This window comes from Calypte anna, chromosome 18, assembly GCF_003957555.1.
Source record: "Calypte anna isolate BGI_N300 chromosome 18, bCalAnn1_v1.p, whole genome shotgun sequence".
Classification (NCBI taxonomy): Eukaryota; Metazoa; Chordata; class Aves; order Apodiformes; family Trochilidae; genus Calypte; species Calypte anna.
Genome location: NC_044263.1, coordinates 10,753,995 through 10,775,752, shown reverse-complemented (window position 1 = coordinate 10,775,752; position 21,758 = coordinate 10,753,995). Strand labels below are relative to the sequence as shown.

The following is a 21,758-nucleotide window of genomic DNA, read 5'->3' as shown; positions in this document are numbered from 1 at the left end:
ATTAACTCTCAGAAAGCAGCAGGTACCTTCACATCCTCCATACACTGATGTTCAGGGATTTTCACCATTCTTTTTATAGTGCACACGTTTAAAAAAAAATTACACTTCTACAAAGTGCTTATCTCAGTGCTAGTGCCTCTGATGGTTCAGGTGTTACAACCAGCTCGGGGGAGTGTGTAAGAAAGCATCTGCTTTTTTTCCTTGATCAGAGTGGATATACCTCAGAAAGCTCTAGAAACCTTTTGTAAGGGAACAGCCCCAGGCACCAGGCAGAGAGAAGATGAACTGGACTGCAGATTGGGAAACAAAACAAACAAGCAAACAAAAAATCTTTAATATACAGGTAGGCAGCTCTTTGGAAAGGAAGATTTCTGTGAAGCCAGTTCTGGAAGGACAGAGTCCTCTAGAATGATACACTCACTGCCATCAGCCTTGCAAACAGCACAGTTAAAACCTTGCTTTTTTTGCAATTAACTTCTCCCAACAACATGGCATCTCCCAACACAGCATCCCTTGTTCAAAGCAGGCTTAAGTGGTTCTTTCTCCACTGTGGGTTGTTTATTTTTTTTGCTTCATTAAATGTCCTCATCTACAAAGAGAGAAGTTATTTTCTTTTTGGGGTGAGACAAAGGCTGCTTGGCAGTGAGTCAGTGCTAAGAACTCTTTCTCTGTGGAAAAGACCAAGAAAGCTTTAGTTATCCAAGCCAAACAAGGCTTATGGGGACTCCAGACAACCCAGCCAGCATGAAAGAGGCAGGTTCAGACTTACAAATGAAGGCTGCATATAATCTGAAACACAAAAAACTTATTTTCACCTTTCTAGTCCTTGACAAACATGAGGGAGTTCAGACATCTTCTTTTTCACTTGGTTGTAAATCCTGGCCCAGACTATGCCAGCAATACAAGACCAGTCAGATTTTCAAAGTATTGTGCTGATAACCTGATCTAAAATTAGTGTTTGTAAAGGTTGATATTAGATGCAAGAGACCTCCTCTACTGCTTCTCTTAACAGAGAACACTGGCTTTATTTTAAAAGGGCAACAATGAGAGTGGAAGCCTTCCATAGCAATTTCTACATAAAAAGTGTTTAACAATAATCAGATTAGAACTAGAATACAATTTTGCTCCTCCAGCCAGATTCACCAATGATTAACCTGCTGGCTATCACAGCAAGATCAACACAGCAAATGTTTGCACAAGGACTTATCACAGACCTGGATTTAAGCAGTAAGAAAGTACATCAGGAAATACTTTGCATGGAAGCCCTTTGTCTAAATTAAAAACCATAAACCCTCACCTCAGTGAGAGCCGCTCCAAAGGTCCTAAAAACTGAGAAAAATAAAGTAGGCAAAGAACACCCATTAAAAAGGAAGGCTCTGTGCTCTTTGTTAAAAAAAAAAGAAACCAAATCCCAGTCTCCCACATTTGGCTAAATCTTCATTTTAGTACATTATTTTGGAACAGGAAACACTCTTCCACTCTGCGAAGAGCAGAACTTCACTAAGGAGAGGAAAATCCAGGCTTCCCAAGCTGAGCTGTACTTGAGAAGGGTGTGAATATGTGAATAGCAGAGAACTGGCAGAACATTGAAGCTGACAGCCCTGCAGAAGGCTCTGAGGGGTCCTGGGACATCTTCTGGTGAATCTCTTACAAGAAGAACTGACTGACATTCACCTGGCAAGGAGGAGTAGTCCCTTACCCTCAATTTGTGCAAAAACTTGCACAACTCTCTCCCTGTCATAAATAACTATACTGGCAACTGCATCCTAGTCTTAATTTTTTACTTGGTCGCTCTTCTCCCTCCATTACAGTCCAAAATCATTTCACCTTGTTGTTGCATGAGGGAACACGGTGCACTTTCCTCACCCTCCACTCCCTGATACAAGAAGAAATTTGGCCTCTTAAGTATTAATGATCCCTATTAAGAGTATCACAGATAAACAACCCCTCTGCAAGTCCCACAGAAAAACCTACAGGAGAAGTCAGTGTCAGTAAGCCAAGCATTCCATTTCTTTCCAGAGGCTAAAAAGTTCTTGTTTACTACAGAAGTGTTGCTGACCCAGGACTTCTGATTAAATGCTCATTAGTATATTTAGTGTAAGCTTCCAGCACTGAGAACAAGCAGTGCCTGCACTGTTCACATTTGGGTTACCAAAGCAAAGCACTCCCACGATGCCCCAACTGCTCTGACGTTGCAGAAATACACCACAGCATTAATATTTCAAAACAGAGCTAGTTTTAAACTTTCATAAATTACATTTTATATAACTACACATCAAATCCTTGAACTACAATGGCCTTTTAGTTTGTGATATTTTGGGTTGGTTGGGCTTTCAAATTTAGAGCACACACATTCACCTTAGTGTAGAAATTATGAGGCAGAGATTCTGTTCAGGAATTCTCACTGAAAGCTGATTGATTTCTCCAACAGTGAGAGAAGTAAGCTTGAAAAACCATCTTAGCCATTCTCCAAGGCTCTGTTCCAACAGGGCTTCCAGGTTTTAGTAAGAAAAACTGTCAGTGGCTCAAGCACTTATTGCAGGATGATATTCCAGTCTTTATAACACTATGTATGATACTGCACTGAAATGGTGCTCAAAATTACTGCCCAGGTTTACATTTCATATTCAGATGAGCAAGGACCCAATTAATCCAAGAGAGACTAACACACTGAGTCAGTAATGACCACACAGACATTATTGGATCCTGCACAGGTCTGGAAGCATTCCCTGTGCTTCAGACACCCAGAGGTGTTAAACAACCCATGCTCTAAGCAGCCCTTATGACCTGACCAGACACTGAAGATCACTGCAGAAACCATTTCATTATTAACATCACGAGGGCTTCGTTTGATCTTGGTAGAGGATGAAGTGCTAAGGTGACTTGGTGTTTACAGCATCCTTGTCTCCAGACAAGCATTTGAAGCCAGTGAAGCCACTAAACTGAGCATTCTCAGCTCGTCTCTCCTTTAGTGGAATGGCAATCAAATTCCTGAGAAACTCTCCAGGAAACCAGGAGGTGAGGAAAAGAAAACCAAATATAAGGAGAGGTGGCCATGAAAACATTTTTTTCTCTGGTTTTACCAGCTCTACAGAAGAGCACAATCTCTGTTCCCCCTTGTCTTCTTTTGCTGTTCATACTTGGTTAAAGGGATCCTCTTTATTTAATCAGGTTTCACTGAAATGAATTTCAGACCTGGACTCTATGAATGACCCACTTCTACCCTGCAAATGTTCACCCAGAAAGTGGAAGGGAGGATGAGAAGATTTATCCCAATACAATTAAATGTACTCCATAGCTTGACTATCACAGCATCACAGGATGGCAAGGGACAACAGAAGTAACAACACAGATCTCTGTGCAGCTCTGCAGACACAGCCCAGGCTACCTCACACTCACATCATCTCTTTGAAGACTTCTGCAGTGGAAAAGGAAGAGTTTGGTGTGAAATTTCAGGCATAACAATAGTTTATACAGACTGCCAACCACAAGAATCATGAAACACCACTGAAATGGGATTATAAATGGAACAGGATGCTCAATAGCTTGCACATCACACACCACCCCGTGTTTCTTTAATGTCTTGACTCTGCTACAAAGCACCTTCAAGTGAACTTCAAAGCACAAACACACAACTGGCATTTCTGTTCCTCTCCCTGGTTCAGGCAGCATTTCCATGGTTACAGTGTTGATCACTACTGGAAGTTCATTCCAAGCACAGACCCAGTGCACAGCTTGCATTTCAAACAGCCCTAATGACTGCCCTGGTCCTGGAAACCTAACTTGGAGTCCCTCTGAGGTGCAATGCACTCCCAAACATCCTATATTGCCACCTGAATACTTGGCAAGCACACCTTTCATTCTATCTCCATGTCATTTGCCAAAGCACTGAAACTGGACAGACCTTCAGGCAATCACAGCACCTGCCCCATATCCCAAAACTTTGGTCCTCATCTGAAGAATAGGTTTGTCTTGCTTGGGCTTAAGCTTCTTTCCTTTGAGACCAGCAGCAGCAAAAGTGCTACTGAAATCAAAATCTCCTTTATGCACAAAGGTTTACCCAAACCACGAACACTTTGGGATATTACCTTGGCTGAAAGTCCTGGCATGTTGTTTGTTACAATTGTGTCTTTAGAGAGCTGTTGCAGCGACTGTTTGGGAGAAATTCCTGCTAAATATGCATTAACTAGATAGGATTATACATAACAGTATCACTTTCATTAACAGGATTTAAAAGTAATTATCTCCTGCTGCCATTAAAAGTTACAAAAGACATCAAGCCCAACCTCAAGAAGACAGTAACAATTTCAGGAAGAAATCCCTTTTCTTTGTAGTAATTTAGAAGGTTTACATACATTTCAGAGTTTTAGTTTAAACCTTCTGTGAAGGACAGGCAAAGCAAGAAGTGCTCATTTTTCTATTAGCACACAAACGAGAAATCAAAAGGATTTCACAGGCAGCTAAAAGAAAGGATATTCCAGTTAGATGGCACCTAGGAAAGGGTAGGAGAGGGAAGCCAGAAGCAAATTTCCTCTGCATTGGAGCATAAAGGTGTGGGCTACAGAACCTGTGAACCTCAGCTTTGGCACCCAGTGTTTTCTCAAGCATGACTAAAGTTACAGTAATATTTCAATATTTCATTAGATTAATGTAGACCTTATAAATAAATCAGGAGACTCAAACCAAGCCATGAAAACATCTTCCAGGTAAGTGGAATTTTACTGGTAATTCACTGTGGAGTTATGCAAGTGTGATAAGCAACTTGGCAGAGCAAGCAAAGTCTCTGCTTTCCTGCACAGGAAGAAACAGGCAGACACAGAAACCTCTGTTCTCATGAGGGATGGGACCAGTCAAGCCACCCACATATGCTCTTTCTATACAGATCACTGCTTTATGCCCCTCACTGTGCCCTTCCTGCAAGGACACTATTCCACAGCTGAGCGTTTTCATTTCAGAAGACTGGTCACATAGAGAAGCTTTCCTACCAAAATTATCTTGCATACAGCTGCATGGAATGAAACTGGAAGGGGATGGTCTGTTAACCACCAAGGAACCAGTCTGCTGCATGCAGAGACCCAATCTTCTTCCTGAGAAAAAGAAAACTCTTCAGTGATTTAATGCAACTTCACTTCAGCCTTGGGTGGTAAAGCTGCACTGATTCAGCAGGCAAAAGAGTCTGGGAATGAAGCATCTGACCTGAAGACAAGGGCTCACATTCCATCTTTTATCTGTAAAAGATGATCTCTAATAACCACAGGCATGCCTCAACGGTGCTTTAATTGAACGAGTGGTTTCTGTAGAAGAGATAAGTCACTTGTGGTTCACTTCAATAAATCTGCACAGCTGGAACTGTGTAATACTGGATTCTGTGTGGGAGCCTGAATGTCCATCTTCAGACAGCAAATGAATCACGGGGCTGAAATTTCAGAAGAAAGTGGATAGCCAGTGTAAGAGCTTAAGAGTTACACCTGCTTCCCTCCCAGACACAAGAGGATTATTGTACTTTTTTCTCCCTTTAAGAACTCCAGAGATCCCAAAGGAGCCTGAGGGATCTTTAGTGCCACTAATGAATGAGTGAGGCAATCCTCCTGCAGCCTCTGCACAATCTTGCAACAAGGATGCCCAAAATGAGAAGCTAAAATAGAGAAGTTGGGCAAGTAGCACTCCTTCCTCAAGAGAAAAACAAAAAGCCAAACATGTTAAATGTAAATAAAACTACTGCAATCTCTTCCTTTTGTTTGGATTAAGCTGGGAAAGCCCCATCACTCAGGTTAGTCTGGCTTGTGACTGGAATCCCAACTACCTGACTAGAAAAAAGAAAAGCACTGACATTGCCCTGGTCTAGGTTGAAGGGAGGAGGACATCAAGGGCAGACTTTACAGCCAGAGTGCTTGAAGTTGCCCCTCAGTATACACAGACCTTGGCTGACTTGCTGGGGGCAACAGCAACATAAGATTGAGTTGCAAGTTCACTGTAAGTGGTTTACATTAAATGCATGTGCCAAAGTTTCCCTGAGTGAAGATGAGTGCTCCCCCTGCCCCTGTTCCAAGCAAGACAGATGGAAATCAGGACTGAAGGCCCCAGAAGCCACAGAGCTCTGCACACACCACTCAGTTTGACAGAATGTGCCCTGCAATTGGAGTCAGCTTCAGTAGTTTCTAGGCTATGGAACTCAGCTTTTGACCCCAATTGCACAGGACATGACTGTTTTGGCTCAAGGTTAAAGCACTATGGAGAAGAGGCTGACCTCTAAAAGAGCATCACTGGCAAGAGGCCAGTGAAAGCTGAAATGCTTGGAGACTGACATGTGATTACTGGGGAATGTGAGCTATCCTCAAGCACTTCCTATTTCTTTGCAACAATGGCAATGTATAAACCTTTACACAACACTAGAACAGCTCTTTCTTTGAAATTTTTTTAAGATACACACATCAAAATGACTGTAAACCATTAAGCCTTCTTACCCCTGCTGGTAAATAACCCTGACTTGTCTTACAGCAGCTGAACAGTGACAGCTGTGTTCTGCAGTGCTAACAGGCACCTCACAGATGCACAGGACATGCTGAACACAGAGCTTGGTACTTGGCTTCCCCATTTCTTTCCAGTTAACAACATTGCATGTCTAGTTCCTCTGCAGTCAGTTATAGTTTAAAATTCAGCTGCAGTCCTGCTGTGTCCACTGAGGATCTATTTTTGGAACAATCAAATATTTCTTGCTGCTCTACTGCTCCTTGCTCAGGTCTCACATTTATGAGTCCTACAATTGGTATTCATCCCTTTTTTTGGTCTTAGAGTCACAGACACTTTCAATAACAGGTCTGTTAAAGCACGCCTAACATCTGGAATATGCTCAGAGTGTTTTAAATAAAATTATTACTGTGCAGACAAAATCTAATTTATGAGTGGGGGAGGAAAGGATGACTACAGCATTGCTACAGCATAAGCTCAGAATTCCTCATTAAACCATAGTCTGAAAGGTTCAAGACATGTACTGCCACAAAGAATAAAGTCTTCTGATCTCCATCCAAATCAACCCCCCCACCACATGAAGGTTCAGTGAGACAGGTTTGACTTCTTTGTCTCAGACTGAACCCACCAGGTTTTAATTTGGGCCAGAGGCAACTGAGGCCTCTGAGCACTGCAAGAGTGATTCCACTCGAGCAGGAATACAACCAGCAGAGTAAAGAAAACTTTGCCAAAAGGGGAGAATTCAAAGTAAGTAGCATCACTCACCTGTAAAGGTCTCAGTTTGGCTTTTGGACCAGCAAAGCATCAGCTTTCAGGGTAAGGGCAGCTGTACTTTATCAAGCAAACCAATTAAAATGTATTAAGAACATCAATTAAATCTTGACCATTCACTAATATCAATGGCATGGCAACAAAATGCAGCACGGTAGGGACCTGCAAACAAGATACCACTTCAGCTAGGAAGTTAAATGTAACATTTAAAAATATATCTTAGCCTTACATACATGTCTGATGTACCAGGAGATGCCTCCAGGAGTTTAGAAAAATCAAATGGAAGCTCAGCAGTACAGAACAACAGCAGATCCTCATGAGGAATCAAACTGTTAACCAGACTAAGACTCAGCACCATCAAAAATATTAATTTAACACCAAGAGATCTTACAGATTTACCAGGGCAAGGACCACAAAGAATGTGAGAAGGGTTTATTGCCTCTTCCAGCCCAAGGAGCAGGTGGTGCTAAGCTGAGTGAGCAGGAGCCAGGCTCTAGATAAAGGACACATCTCCTGAGAGTGTCAGGAAGCTCCTGCTGGAAAGTGTCATGACAGGCTTCACTGGGAAGGGATTGGGCAAGCATGAGAAAGAAACCACATGCAGTGTTGTTACAGACACATTCTGGAGCAGAAGGGCTGTCAAGACACCTCTGCAGGATGAAGGAGTCCCCTGAGAGGGTGTTACCATATGTTTAAACCATCCCTACCCTCCTCCTTGGAGGCAGATACTGCCCTTGGCCACTGCCACATCCCCAGCACATCAGCTTGATGGTGCAGCTCAGTGCTGTGGTCTTCATGGAGACAGAATACAATCCTTTTCTCCAAATACCTCATTAAGGTGTCAGTACCCAGGTAAAACTGCTGCCAGGTGCATCACTGGCACACTAAGGTGGCACAGCTTCTGGATCTGCTCCCCAGGAAAATACAAACAGAGAGGAACTAATAAAATACAAACAGGAAGACACCATTTGGCTTCAAAAAAAAAACATTAAAAAAAAAAAAGAAAATTCAAGACTCCTTTGATTCTTATCTAAAAAGCAATTTAAATCATAGATTATAGACCAGATCTTTGTTCTTTAGACTCCTCTACAGCAAAGCAGAGAAACAAAAGCAAGACGTGGTTTAGTCAACACAGAACAAACAAGTTCAAGTGAAAATGCTTTAAATCCTGTTCTTTACAACATGAAAACACTTCAACAGAAATAAATAATTTCATAGAGCCATGAATTCAGTAATGAAGAATTTATGCACAGGCCAATGAATTGCACAGCAAAGAGAGAGTTTTGCAAATTAAGTGGTATCATTTACACACTAAATGAAATAGCCAGAAAAATCTCCTCTGGAAAGGATTCCTCTGACTGATGTTCCTGAACTGGACTTTATGGCACTCACATTCCACACAAAATGGAGACACAATGCACTCAAGTAAGGAAGTGCTCTCATCAGGAAATTAACTGTTCCCCTTCTGCTGTGGCATAAACAAAACAGAAATGACATCCTGACCATCACCAGCAAAACATTCATTGTCACAAAATGAATTCCCTTGTTATCAAAGCAATGGGATACACCTTACAGCAGCAGGAGACAAGGCAGTTACCAGGCACAGAGAGCCTGAAATGCTTTGTGATGGTTTGTGATGTTGTTTTCAGCTGTTACACACTGATTAACCTGGATATATTCCAAAAAAACACCTATACTTAAGATTTCAGGATACAAATGAGAGCAGAACAAAAACAGCTACAATTACCCAACAAGTGATCCAAAACATCCATAACTCTACAGGTTTAGATATTTCATTTCCTAAATCTGAACAACAACAATGTCTTGGAATGCTGATTTCTAAGAACCCAAAGGTATATAATTAAGAATTACAGGAGTTGAAATAAAGATTAGTTTATAACACAAAAGGATAGCTTCTCTTTGGCTCCTCCACGATCCTCCTGCTAACACCAGAGTTAAAGCTGATAGGTTCCAACAGCCCTGTGATATTTTTATTTTCATACTTACTGATGTATAGTTCCCAAACCTAATTATTGTAAAATAACCTGAAAAGGAACCTCGGACAGAAAGTGTTCAAACCTGAGGTTTCATACTTGATACAACGCAAGAAAGCCAACCAGTCACCTCACATGCTGCCTCATTATATGCAACAAAATATAATTATTATTTTTTTAATTTTCATTTTTGTAAAGTAACAGAAGATTCTTCTTTATGTCAAAGCAACTCACAGAATCCAAAACTTCAAGCCAGTAAGCACAATTTGCAAGCACTTTGCAAACTGCTAAATCAAGTTTCTAATGACCCCTTCATTCACTGTTCCAGCAACAGGCTTCAGCATTTTGCATTTTTCAACCTGCAGATCATCACCAATTATTTCCCCATGGAATCCAGGGCTCCCACAGAGCACCATGTGCTGACAGATGCCCTGCTGACTCCTCCTGGCTTTTGTGGCCAGCTGCCATCAGGTCACAGTGCAGGGGGGACTGTCCCCACAGGGTGCCCATCAGCCTTCAGTGAGTTTGGGGAGGAAATCAAGGCAACGAGGTATTTATTTTCCTTTTTTTTCCCAAGACAGCTTTTGACCAGCCTATCTGGCTCGCTGATGAACTTGACTTTGCAAGAGAGCAGCAAGGGCAAGCTGGGACCCCAGCTGAGCTGTAGTGGGAAACCACATATCCAGTTGTGTTTCTCTGGCTCTTAGAGGCCCATAAAACCATGAGCTGAAAACCTCTGTGGACTGGGCAGAAATCAGGATGACCCAAGCAAAAGTAATGCAGAGAAAAGCCAGGACCTTGGGACCAGAGCTCACATTTGGATGGCTCATTGGTTGCTTGTACTTTTTTGGCAACGCTGCCCCACGGTGCAGAGGAGCCCAGATGTTGCCAGATGGCTTTTCCAGCTCAAGTGTCCCACCCATGTCACCACCATATCTGCCCCTAGCATGAGTTCCTGGTGTGAATCCCACCCCAAACATCACTGACTGATTACAAGAGAAAGCAGCTGCACAAAAACTGAGAGAGCAGAATTACTGAATTACCTGTAATAGGCTCTACTTAACGTTTTACCTGAGCTGCTAACTTGGCCTTTCTTAGTTACATCATAAAAATGAGATAAAAGTGTTATTAAGTCAGCTTAATGGACTCTTTCTTCATTTAGAGTACACACACAGTCATTTTAAGCTACATGAAAAAACTGAAGACCAATTCACTTGGGAGAGAAGAAAACAGAGCATTTAAGAATAACCTGTAATTAATTTTAACTCGAGCTAATTAACAGATTTCCTTGCAAATTCTCAGAAGACTCCTCTATATTCAGAACACAACAGTTTTAAGATTACATCACTGCCTTCCTTCCAGAACCCTCCTGAATCCAAACTAAGTGCAAAGCAAAACCTATCCTGGTTATGAGCATCACAACAAATGCCCCCCCCCTCATTTCTGTGCTTCAAAATGCAGACTCTGCTTGACTGTGTTTTCTGGTAAGCCCCCAGAGGTTGGTGCCCACCTCTCAGATGCTCCTTTTGCTCTTTTTCACGGTGGGCTTCTTTCCTAAAAGCACAGCAGGTCCAATACCCTGTGAGACAGCACAGTGTGAGCTCCCCAGGGAAAGGAAGGGAAGGGCAGGTGGCTCTTGCTGGAGGTGCCATCAGTGGCCACACCACCCAGAAACATCTCACCCTACATCTGCAGCTGACATCTCTGATCTCTAAGCAACCTCTGGCTCCTCAGCAGGCATGTTTTTAGAATTAATAAAAAATAAAAACAACAACCCCAAACAACCATATTTGTTTCTCACAGGGTTTCAGCCATGCTCCTTAACCTGTGACTTGCTGTTAAATTAGAAGCACAAAGTTATACCTTTTCCACATCCTACCTGTGGCCTTAGGGGTTTCTAGGACTCTGAAATGTGTTAACCACTCCCATTCTGCCAGGCCCCCATGTGTTTATTTTGGAGATTTTTAACTGAAAGGCAACACCATTTGGCTGGTAACAGCCTCTAGAGCAGCATTTTACACTCCAGTCTCAGGGCTAAAACACCTGCAAAGGGTGAAAAGCTCAGAGTGCTTTCAGAACAAAGCAACAAGAACTGTTTTGAAACATATTTTTTCTTCTGTTGACACCTTTCAGAGCTTGAGAGTAGTGGCATTTTAGCTTTTGAAGTGTAAAAGATTTGTTAAAAAAAACAAAAAAACTGACTAAAAGCATTTGGTGCACAAGAGAAGTGCAGCTGTCAGCTACAGTCAGGTCATGGGTTTGCCCACAGAAAAAAAAAAAAGGAAACAGCAAGCCATGGAAATATCTGAGCACTCCATGAAGTAACACAGAAATTGCACAGTAAGCAGGCTGCTAAGTAAATATTTTTTCCCCTAGAGCTCAACTTAACTTTTACGTTTGTTAACTGCAGCTCATTCCAAACAAGTGGCCAAAACTTCATTTATTGGTACAACCTGTGCTAACTTGAGACCATCAGCAGTGACTTCAACCAGCAACCAAACTGCAGGCACTTAGGTGAAAATGAGAACATCCATACAAAGCACTGTTCCACTCCAGTTTCACCAACACATTGCCAGCAGTAAATAAACCTGGATTTTCAACAAAGACAGGAAGCAGAGTAGAGGAGAGTCAGGGAGTCACACAGGGAGGCAGCTGAGCAGCCCCAGGACCGGGCACTGCTTGCTCCCTTCTCCAGGCTCTCACTACCCAAGGAAACCAGCAAGAAGGAGCAGTGCTTGGGGGGGATAAAATACCTCTCTCTATATATATTTTAAGCTGACTTTGTGTTTTCAGAAAAACCAGCTTCCTTTTCCTCACAGGCTGCTCATCCCTTCTTCACATGGTGTGTGAAATAAATTTTTTCCCCAGCAAGAAAACAAGACCAGAAGGGATAAAAACTGCAGGGACTTCTAAGCAGGTGTGGCACTTGATACATAGTGGGGTTTTTTAAAGTGTATTTTAAAGTTTATTCCTTTAAAGTGAAAAGATGATGCAGTGCCTGATCAGGAAAGGCATTACAGTCTAGATCAAGGGATTATACTTTGATTTTGCCAATCAGAAAAAAACCACAAACCTTTTTTTCTAATCTATGATTGACACATATTTATATCATCTACAGCCTTATTACTTCCTTCTAATTTAGGAGTACTTCAAATCACGGAGATTTAAACACTGGGTTTTTCTCAGATCTATAAAACCAAAGAAAGCCAGTCAGGCTGTTGTCTAAAAGCAGCAAATTTGAATTGGTAAAATTACACTGTAATCAAAAGGGCAATACATGTTATACTTGCTAAGAACAAAAGATTCATACTTTAGATAATTCAGCTATTCTGTCATAACAAAGGAAAAACATGAGACCAATTTTTTTAAATGGATTTTGATGAGCATACCCAGTTTGGAAGGAAGCAGTTTTCAGCCTCAAGGCATTGCAGGACTATTATTTTTATTTTAAAATAAAAATTGAATGCATTATTGCCACAACTGCAAGCCCCTAACACTGACAACTAGTTTACCTTCAGACTTCTCTTCATTCTTTGACACCAGTGGAAGACAACAAATACCAGGAACTTTAACAAAGTGAAAAACATTATCTTAGGTACTCATGAAACTACAAAATACCTTTGAAAGTCTGTCTCCTGTCACATGCAGACCTGGAAATGTTGGTATTCACAAAGCCACAAGTTCCTAAAAATCTACATTATTCTGACTAAACATAACAGGACAAGTTTAGAGCACACTTGCAGTTTTCAGTTGCATTATTATTCATAGATGTTTCTGAGACTAAATAGTTTGTGGCTGTAAAGAGGCCATTCCCCACAAGGGCAGAAGTGCAATCCATTTTCAACAGAGCTGTCAGAAATCAATAAAACTAAGCCCCCACTGGTCAGTGATTCAATTCAATGTGGTTCTTTCAAAAACCTTACCTATTTTCCATTTGCATTAGTTCCACCCTTGAAATGCCATAGTAGCTGATTATTATTTAAAATTAGTTTGGAAATTAAACTCAAGGGGAATTATCTAACTCATGAAAATGAGCTGTGAATCTCCAAAGTTGATTTTAGTGTGTTAAGAAAGCTTCAAGTTCTTAACTGTCTTTTAACATTAAGAACTACTTAATCAGCAAAGTCCCTGTATTACTTGAAATGTAACCTCTTTAAGTCAATATTTTAAAAATTAATCTAAGATTTTTAAAAGTTTTATACAAGGAGCTTCTCAGTTTTTCACCAATATATTTAACCTTGGTAACTTGACAAGGGAGCCTAAGTAAACAGGAATTTTTCCCCATTTCAGCTGCTTCCAGCATTACGTCAACTTCAAAACGAGCAGGAGGAAAAACAAGGGAAGGTTCTATCCAGTCTGATGAGCAGGTGTGCAAGTTAGCTGCTTGGGCTTTGTAAATGTATGTATGTATATACAGACATACACCCAGAGTTTTCAAGAAGTGGATTATAGCAGATACACCACAGAGCAGCCAAAAGCCATCACTGGGAACCATCCAGTGGCATCAGATTGCCTGTGTTAGGCATGTTAAAACCTGATCACTTCTACTCTATGGTTCTTGAATCTTCCCAAGTTCAGGAGACAGTTTAATTAAAAGATTTGCATTCACTTTTTATCATTTTCAAAGCAACTTGCATATAACCACACAATATGCACAAGGTACAGGGGACTCTTCAGGGCAACTAACCTTGGTTTTACACTGTGCCTCTGATGATAAGGGAAGGCAAGAAGCATGAAGCAATTCATTCCCACCTTGCTGCCTACAAGAACACTCCACTGATTCTCTCTCAGGCTTCAGAAGGGCTGAGACTTGAAGGGTATGGGCACACATCAGAGTTCAATAGATCAGTTTTGTACTTCAGTGAAGGAACATAAGAGAAACTTCTTTTCAACACCAACCCAACTTACAAAAAGGACAATTTTAGAGGTCTTTATATTATAATGGTCTGCAAAACACTTGCCTTGCCAATCTTGGCTTTGCTCAAAGTGGAATTAAATGTTGGGGTTTTTTTAATTTATTTTTTTATTTAATATAGCTCCATTCACCCTTCATAGAGAAAACTTTCCAAACACACTAGAGCAGCATGAATAGAATGCTGATTGTACTTCATTCAAGTACCAAACCCAAGGAAGAGTGGGCAAATAGGAAGTTTGTAGTGTAAATAACCCAATTCTGCAAGTGACATTCACTTTGTTGTTTGAGAAACAAAGAATTTGATGCTGATTTCTTTAAATTTTAGTTTAACTTAATGAGCTCCAATTTGTAGTTAGAACACACATCTTCCAGGAATTCTTTAGAGTCCACATGGGCTTTGCTGACACTGATGTTCATTACTGCTCTACAAAATCACCTCTCCTGTTCCATGAAACTCTCAGGGAATGGAGGATGATTTTCCAGATAACTTTTGAAAAGCATTCAGCTGCTGAAAGCAAAGAAAAGAACCCACGGAAGACCCAGGCTTGAAGCAGTGATTTTTTTAGTTAGACCACTCAGCATAAAGAACACTGCTGCCACACTGACCAAAGGTGTCTCTGAGAGGCTTTTTAGTGACAGTCAAGCACCACTGGTGTGTCAGTTAAAACCTCAGCCTGAAGACTCATTCTCTCAAAGGCTGGGTGCATATGGAAACGAGGGACAGAGAAAAAAATCCAAACGTAAAAAACAAAATAAAAAAAGATGTTCAAGTTGTTTGCCGGGTGCTTTAAATGCAAGCTTACCAGGACATGTTCCTCATTTCAGAAGAGCTGCTGATAAGGTGAAAGTAACATTATAGCACTTTTTTGGTTGAGAATGTGTAACATAATACTTCCACTTCAGTGAGCACTAAATTTGACAGGAACATTCCTTCCAGAAATACTTCATCAACTTATGCAATCACCATTGAACCAAGGGAAAACAGTATGAAAAGGCATGAAGCTATCATGTAGTGTTTATATTTAAAGAGTTTGGCTCATAGAGGCATTTCTCCACAGACTTCAGAAATTGCTTGACAAGTTCTGATAGATCACCACAAGGAATTTTACATTTTTAGAACCTGAGAGCATAACAGAAGTGACATGGCAGGAGGAGGATGTTCACTGAGTGATCACATTCAGAACAACTTCAAGTGATACCTCACTGATTTGACATAAATACATGTGTATTTGTAGACAAAATAAATCATCATGTGAATTATAGCTAATCTAAACTTCTAGTCTCAGGAAGCATCCTGTTCAGCTGATTCTTTTTAGAGGCATTCTTCTCTTATTTCAACTATTTTTTTTCTCCTGGTTACATATGTAGTAGAGCCTCCTTCTTTCCAAAGCAGAAAAAAAGCTCTCAGGGAAGAAAAGACTTAGTAGTTGTTAAAGATTGTTCTTCAAACATTATCCTCAAGTAACAGAACAGTTGGAGAACTCAGTAAATATTAATAGAAGTTTTTCTAATTACACCCAACAAAGCACTGTGAGAAGTCATGATGTCAGCACTGCAACTCAAAGCATCATTGAAGAAAGAAGGCAAAACAATTTTAGCCTTTCATTCAAAAGCAAGGTAAAGACTTGCCAGTTTGGCAAGCAGCCAGAGAATTTTGTCCAAGAAACCGATTTCTGTTGACTGATCTAAGAAGAATAAGCAGGTTACTTCACTGAAGGGCACAGTTACAACCACAATCAAATTTAAATTAGAAACCATCTGAAGCCAAGCTGTCAGCAAATGCAGCAAGGCCCTAAAAGACCTTCAACTTATCACAGTTGGATCCTTCACTCCTCAGGAAAATAACCACCCTCTGCCTTGAAGTGTTTGCAAGAGCAAGACCAGCATGTGTAATACTGGAGGCAATTTCAGAAACGAGATAAAAAGAAATGGAAGTATTCCTCTTAGAGCAATCTAATCCTTTTTTGCTCTGTGGCTGTGAAGGATCACTTCTGTAAGGAACTCTGTACTCCAAACCATGAGACCTATCTAAATATTTACAGTATGAGCACTATTAAAACCCTCCTCTGAAGCCATTAAACATAGATTTTCAGCAAGTGAAACAAAACAAGTACTATTTAGATTATTAGTAGTTTTAAGTGTTCTTATCAGGTAAAGGCTGACCTGACTGCTCTCCTCAACTGCTCTCTGTAACTTCTGAGAGCCACACAGCTGTGGTTTTGGCTAAATGTACTTTAAAATGTCAAATGTCTACTTCCTTTCGAAAAGAAAAAAGGGAGGGAGAGCAGGAAAGCAAGAAAGAAGAGGGGATCTAAGTTGGATGAACTAGATAGGTTCTTCCATGTGAGAATAGATTGTTCCCAGTAATCAACTGGGAAGTACACTTTGAGCCCACTTCTGCTCTGGCTTTAAAATAAACCTATGAACTGTGAGATTTAGGAGAAAAGCAGAACACATACTGTAAAAACTACTCTGGGTAGAGAAGAAACCATCAAAACACACACTTCTCATATCTTGTATATGATTTCAGATTTATACGCAACACAGAACCTACCAAAGAGAGCCCAGTAACTACTTAGCAACACAAGGAACTGTCAGAGAATAAAATTAGAGCAAAAATTATACTTACAGCCATAATTAACTCAAAAGGGTGTTTATACACCCGAACAGGGGATTGATACTTCTGCACCATTGTTGCAGTTAGTCAGATCAACTCAAACCTGAAAAAGAAATTTTTAAATTAACTGTCAAATCTAGGAGGCAATTTTTAATCTCCTCTTGCAATTATGCAATAAGTGATAACCATGATAGCAATTCTACAGGAAATCATTCACAGCTCCTTGATGACTTTCCTTTTTCTGGAAGACGCTCTGGGGCCCTGAAAAAGCTCTATCTGTTTGTCAGAAATGACTTATCATTTCTTCCAAAGTCAACCCAGAATTAGCACATTTTCAGACCAGCTTTAGTAACAGATCTTCCCCCCACTTTATGACTCCTCCTCAGGATGGTGAGACTTCCTGCACAGCCACTGAGACCCAAACATTGACACATCCCAGCTACAGGCAGAAAAGCACTGCCTGGTCCCCCAGCGTGGTAAGTGGGCTGGGGGCTACCTTGTTTACAGGTCATTCTGAATTGAAACTGATAAAAAAAAAAGAAAAAAAGAGGAAGAAAAAAAAAAAAAAAAAAACCCAAAAACCCCACAAAACCTGACAAAAACAAACAAAAGAACAAAAAAAAACCCACAAAAAAAACACACGGAGGGGGTGGGGTGTTTAAAAAATATACCAAGCATTAAAACCCCTTGTTTTCAGAAGGAAAGAAAGAAAATGTATCCCTACACCCCACCGGTATAAAACATTCCCTCACCATTTCCAAATCAAATCATTCAGACTTTTGAGAGAGAAACTTCAGCGATGTCTCGGGAATAAAACCGGGAAGGACTACAAACATTCCAATAGAGGACAGAAAACGAATCCCGAGCAGAACGAGACCACAGCTCTTCCCCTGGCTTCGTGTCTGCTTTCTCTCTTGAATGCAATTGCAGTCATTGAAAAAAAAAAAAAACTAAAATCCTGGCAGTAACACTTGAAGATGAAACCACGGGCCGCTAGCCAGAGTCATTTTTAGCGAGAAGTGGTTTTATTACAATAAAGTAGCTCTGCTTTCATTTTTTTAATGCGTTCTTACGTTCTCTCCAGGGCTTTCGGAAAGCGCTGCCGAGCCCAGGCACGGAGCCGATGGGCACCGCGGTCACAAGCAGCGGCCGACAAGGCAGCCAGAAGTCACAAGAAAGTTTTACCCGACGTCCAATTCAACAGAGCAATTCACCCATGACTCCCCGGCAATTTAAAAGAAATAAATAAAAATTAAACCGCCTGAATCAGCAAAAAAACCAGCCGCAAACCCTCTCTAATCCTTGGACACACACACACACACGAAAAGAGTTACACAACAAAGAAACTCAACGTCCCTCTCCCCCCCCCCAAACAACGCTTCCCCCCCCCCTCCCTCCCAAGCCGAGCCCCTTCCCGGGGAGGGGGACGAGCCCTGGGGACACACAGCGGGGACTGCCCCGGGGGGATCGGGACGGGGTTGCCCCGGGGATGCGGATCGGGGGGGTGGGGGTGAAGCACAACGGCCACGGCTCCCCCGTGACCCGCCCGGGGCCGTTACCCCACGGGCAGCGCCGTCCAACCCCCCCGACCCGCTCCCCGCCGGCTCCCCTCAGCGCTAGCGGCGGCGGGACAGTGAGGGGGAACCGGCGGGGAGAGGGAGGAGAGAAACTTGCCACGGGGCGCGCAGCAACGGCGGGGCCGGAGGGAAGGGGTGGCGGGCGAGGGGCACACGAGGAGAAGCGGCGGAGTGCGGGGAGGGGAAGGCAGCGGGGAGGCAAGGCGCGCAGACCCTTACCGCTCCCGTCAGGACGGCCCGGCGGGCTCTGGCCTCATGCCGGCGCGGGGCAGCGCCGCCGGTTCCGGCGGGGGAGGCGGGACGGGAGGGCGGGGGGAGCGGGGCTGGGGGCGGGCACCGCAGCCGCCTGTGACCGGTGACAGGCGGGGTGGAACCGCGCTCTGCGCCTGCTCCGCGGTGGCGTGGGAGGGGCGGGGGTGCGGGGGAGGCGGGACCGCATGCGCGGTGTGCGTGTCATAGAATCACAGACCCATGGAGAGTGAGGGGTTGGAAGGGAGCCCGAAAGATCATGGAGTCCAACCCCCCCCCCCCCCTCTCTCTCTCCAGCCAGAGCAGGTCACACAGGGACACGTCCAGGTGGGCTCTGAATGTCTCCAAGGGAAGGAGACTCCACAGCCTCCCCGGGCAGCCTGTGCCCTGTCACCCTCACAGCGACAGAATTCTTACATTTATACCTAGCGGCCTATGCTCTGGTTTATCACCAATGTCCCTCGTCCTATTTGCCACCCTCCAGACTGGCACGGTGCGCGCACAGCCCCAGCGCACCCCTCCGCCGGCACCTCCGCTCCCTTCAGCATCTCCGTAGTGCTGAGCCCCCCATCCCTCCCCTCAGCCTCGCTGTCTGGAGGGCGCAGCCCCCCCGCAATCGGGGCCGCGGCTCCTCAGGGGCTCCGGGTGTGCAAAGAAGCGGGGGGGTCAGGGCAGAGGGAGCGATGCGAAGTCTTGAGGCGTCCAAGCTGCCCACTGAGCCCGGTGGAGGGGTGGGAGGGCTCAGAGTAATGGCCACAGCCTGGGACAGCTTGTGGTGGCATCTCTGGGTGCTTCAGGGTGATTGTGGGAGGTCAGGGGGGGCAAGAACAGGAAAGGAACTGCCCCACAGACCTGCCGGGGATGTAGTTCGTCTTTCCTGAAAGGGCAAAGGGCTGCAGCTGGAGAGCACAGATGGTATCTCCTGACACGGAGTACTGTATCATTTAATTAGCTGGAAGCAGTCACCTCGTTTAGGCAAATGAGCTGAGGAGGTGCAGAACCTGTCCCAGGGACGCAGAGGCAGGCAGGGACACCAGCACCCACAGGGAGCTCTGCAGGCACCCAGCTCTGCCCCGTCCAGGAAGAACTCATCCAGGACCTGCCAGGGTCACCACTGAATCATAGAATCGACTGGGTTGGAAGGGACCTCAGAGATCATCAAGTCCAACCCTTGATCCACTCCTGCTGCAGTTACTAGACTATGGCACTGAGTGCCACATATCTCCAGACACGGAGAATCCACTACTTCCCTGGGCAGCCCATTCCAATGCCTGATCACCCTCTCCAGAAAGAAATTCTTTCTCATCTCCAACCTAAACCTCCCCTGGCACAACTTGAGACCCTTTGTGCCCTCTTGTCTTGCTGAGACTTGCCTGGGAAAAGAGCCCAACCCCCCCCTGGCTCCAACCTCCTTTCAGGGAGTTGGAGAGAGTGATGAGGTCTCCCCTGAGCCTCCTCTTCTCCAGCCTCAACACCCCCAGCTCACTCAGCCTCTCTTCATAGGATATTTGCTTAAGTCCCTTCCCCAGCCCAGTTGCCTCCTTTGGACCTGCTCCTTCCTAAACTGAGGGCCCCAGAACTGGACACAGGACTCAAGGTGTGGCCTCACCAGGGCCCTCCTGCCTGGCTTTGGCCAGCAGTCACCAAGGCTGATGTGTCTGGCAGAGCTCTGTCTTGGGCCATGGTTTAATTATGAGGTATTAAAAGCAAGAATTATATTTTGTGCAGTACCAACATATCACAAACTGTGTCAAAATAAGCACTTGTAAGTTAGGGGCTTCTGCCTCTGCTCCTTTCAACGACTCTATTAAGGCAACTTGTTTACCCAGAACATGTTTTGTTTTTACTGGTTTACTCCCTCACAAAACAAATCTGCCTACTAAAATTTAGGCTCATTATCCCGTCCTTTCGGTGCAATTCTCTAGGAAGGCTGAATTTGTGGTTACTATCAATGTGTGATTCAGCTACAGCTTTTTCTTACACAAACCCTATGTCTTTTAGAGTTAGTGAGGAATAGTCTGTTGTCTGATCTGAAACCAGTCCTTACAAGCAGTTATTTAATATGCCGAGAAATCGTTTCTCTCAATCTGGTTTCTGCTGTGGCACTTGGCCAGTTGCCTTTGTGTAGGTGAAGTTAACTAGTTAATCTAGTAACTTGGCAATTAGATTTAGTTATCTGATTGGTATTCCCTGCCATTATGCCTACAACATCCTTTTCCTGCTCTGAAAACCTGAGATATAATCCTACCAGCATAACAGGGAGAGGGATTTACGCCCACTCAGATTCTTCTTTGTTCATAACATTCCTCTCTTTAGATTCTGGGAAATGCTTCAGTTCTTACAGAATGCCACTATTCTCCTTAATCAAATGGCCATGGTTAACCAGAGAAGCTTAATTTTGACTTTTAGAGGTGTTGGGAGTTTCTTGTAGAGTGAAAGGATTAAGGTGAAAGTCTGTAATTTAATGTCTAATCCAGCCATGGTAGGTGTCTCACCTGTTTCCTCCAGAAACAATAATCTCAACAAGATAGACACAGACAAGGAAAGGAGTAGGTTTTGAAATTTTTCTATTATTGTTTAAATGCCTGTTACATCTTTTATGGTAGTCCTAGCAGTGCAATGCGAGAAGGAATATAAATGACTAAATGGGTGGGTGAAATGTTCAAGGAATGCTGTGAAGCATGCTGAAGACCGGAGCCCAGAGGACAGAGGCTGAAAGTGCAAACCATTTGATATTTTCAGAAAATTAGGAATGCAGCTTGCTAGATATGCAGGGAAGTCGGGCCTTAGGGAGGTTGTTCAAGGTTGGTCACTCCCTGACACCAGAACACTTTTCCTGGATTGCATTCCTTCACGTTACAAACTTTGGTTCCACAACTCAAAGCCCTCTCATTTATCTCATTTCAGGCAAAATTACCATGGAAATTAATGAGAAGTGTTGGTAATCAATCCTTTATTATTAATAACTAACTTAAAGCGCAGTTGCCTGAGAGCAGTGCAGGGCTGATATATACAAGGAAAGCTTCAAAATGCCTCCAGCCCTTGCTGTAACTAGGTGCAAGTCCCTGGAATTTCAGCAGGCAGGGACTTGCTCTGATTTCTTTTGTTTGCATCCCACAGGGAATAGAAGTGAAGTGGTTCTGGCTGCTTACTGTCCAGCAGGTCCC

The 21,758-nt window shown here is 43.2% G+C and overlaps 1 protein-coding gene across 3 annotated transcripts in view; it reads right to left on the bottom strand.

Annotated features, from left to right (window-relative positions):
• The window catches only part of SEC14L1 (SEC14 like lipid binding 1), a 40,470-nt gene extending 21,765 nt beyond the window's left edge, over positions 1–18,705 (bottom strand). Inside the window, exons 1-2 of one of the 3 annotated variants that reach the window (XM_030461684.1) lie at positions 18,562–18,705; positions 16,778–16,868 (exon numbers count right to left, since the gene is read on the bottom strand). In XM_030461684.1, the coding sequence (XP_030317544.1) occupies positions 16,778–16,840 (63 nt within the window). In that variant the 5' untranslated portion in view covers positions 16,841–16,868; positions 18,562–18,705. Of the gene's footprint in view, positions 1–16,777; positions 16,869–18,439; positions 18,494–18,561 lie in introns of those variants that run through there. The other 2 variants (XM_030461685.1, XM_030461686.1) reach the window with 2 other exon arrangements.
• Between the last annotated feature and the right edge of the window lie 3,053 nt (positions 18,706–21,758).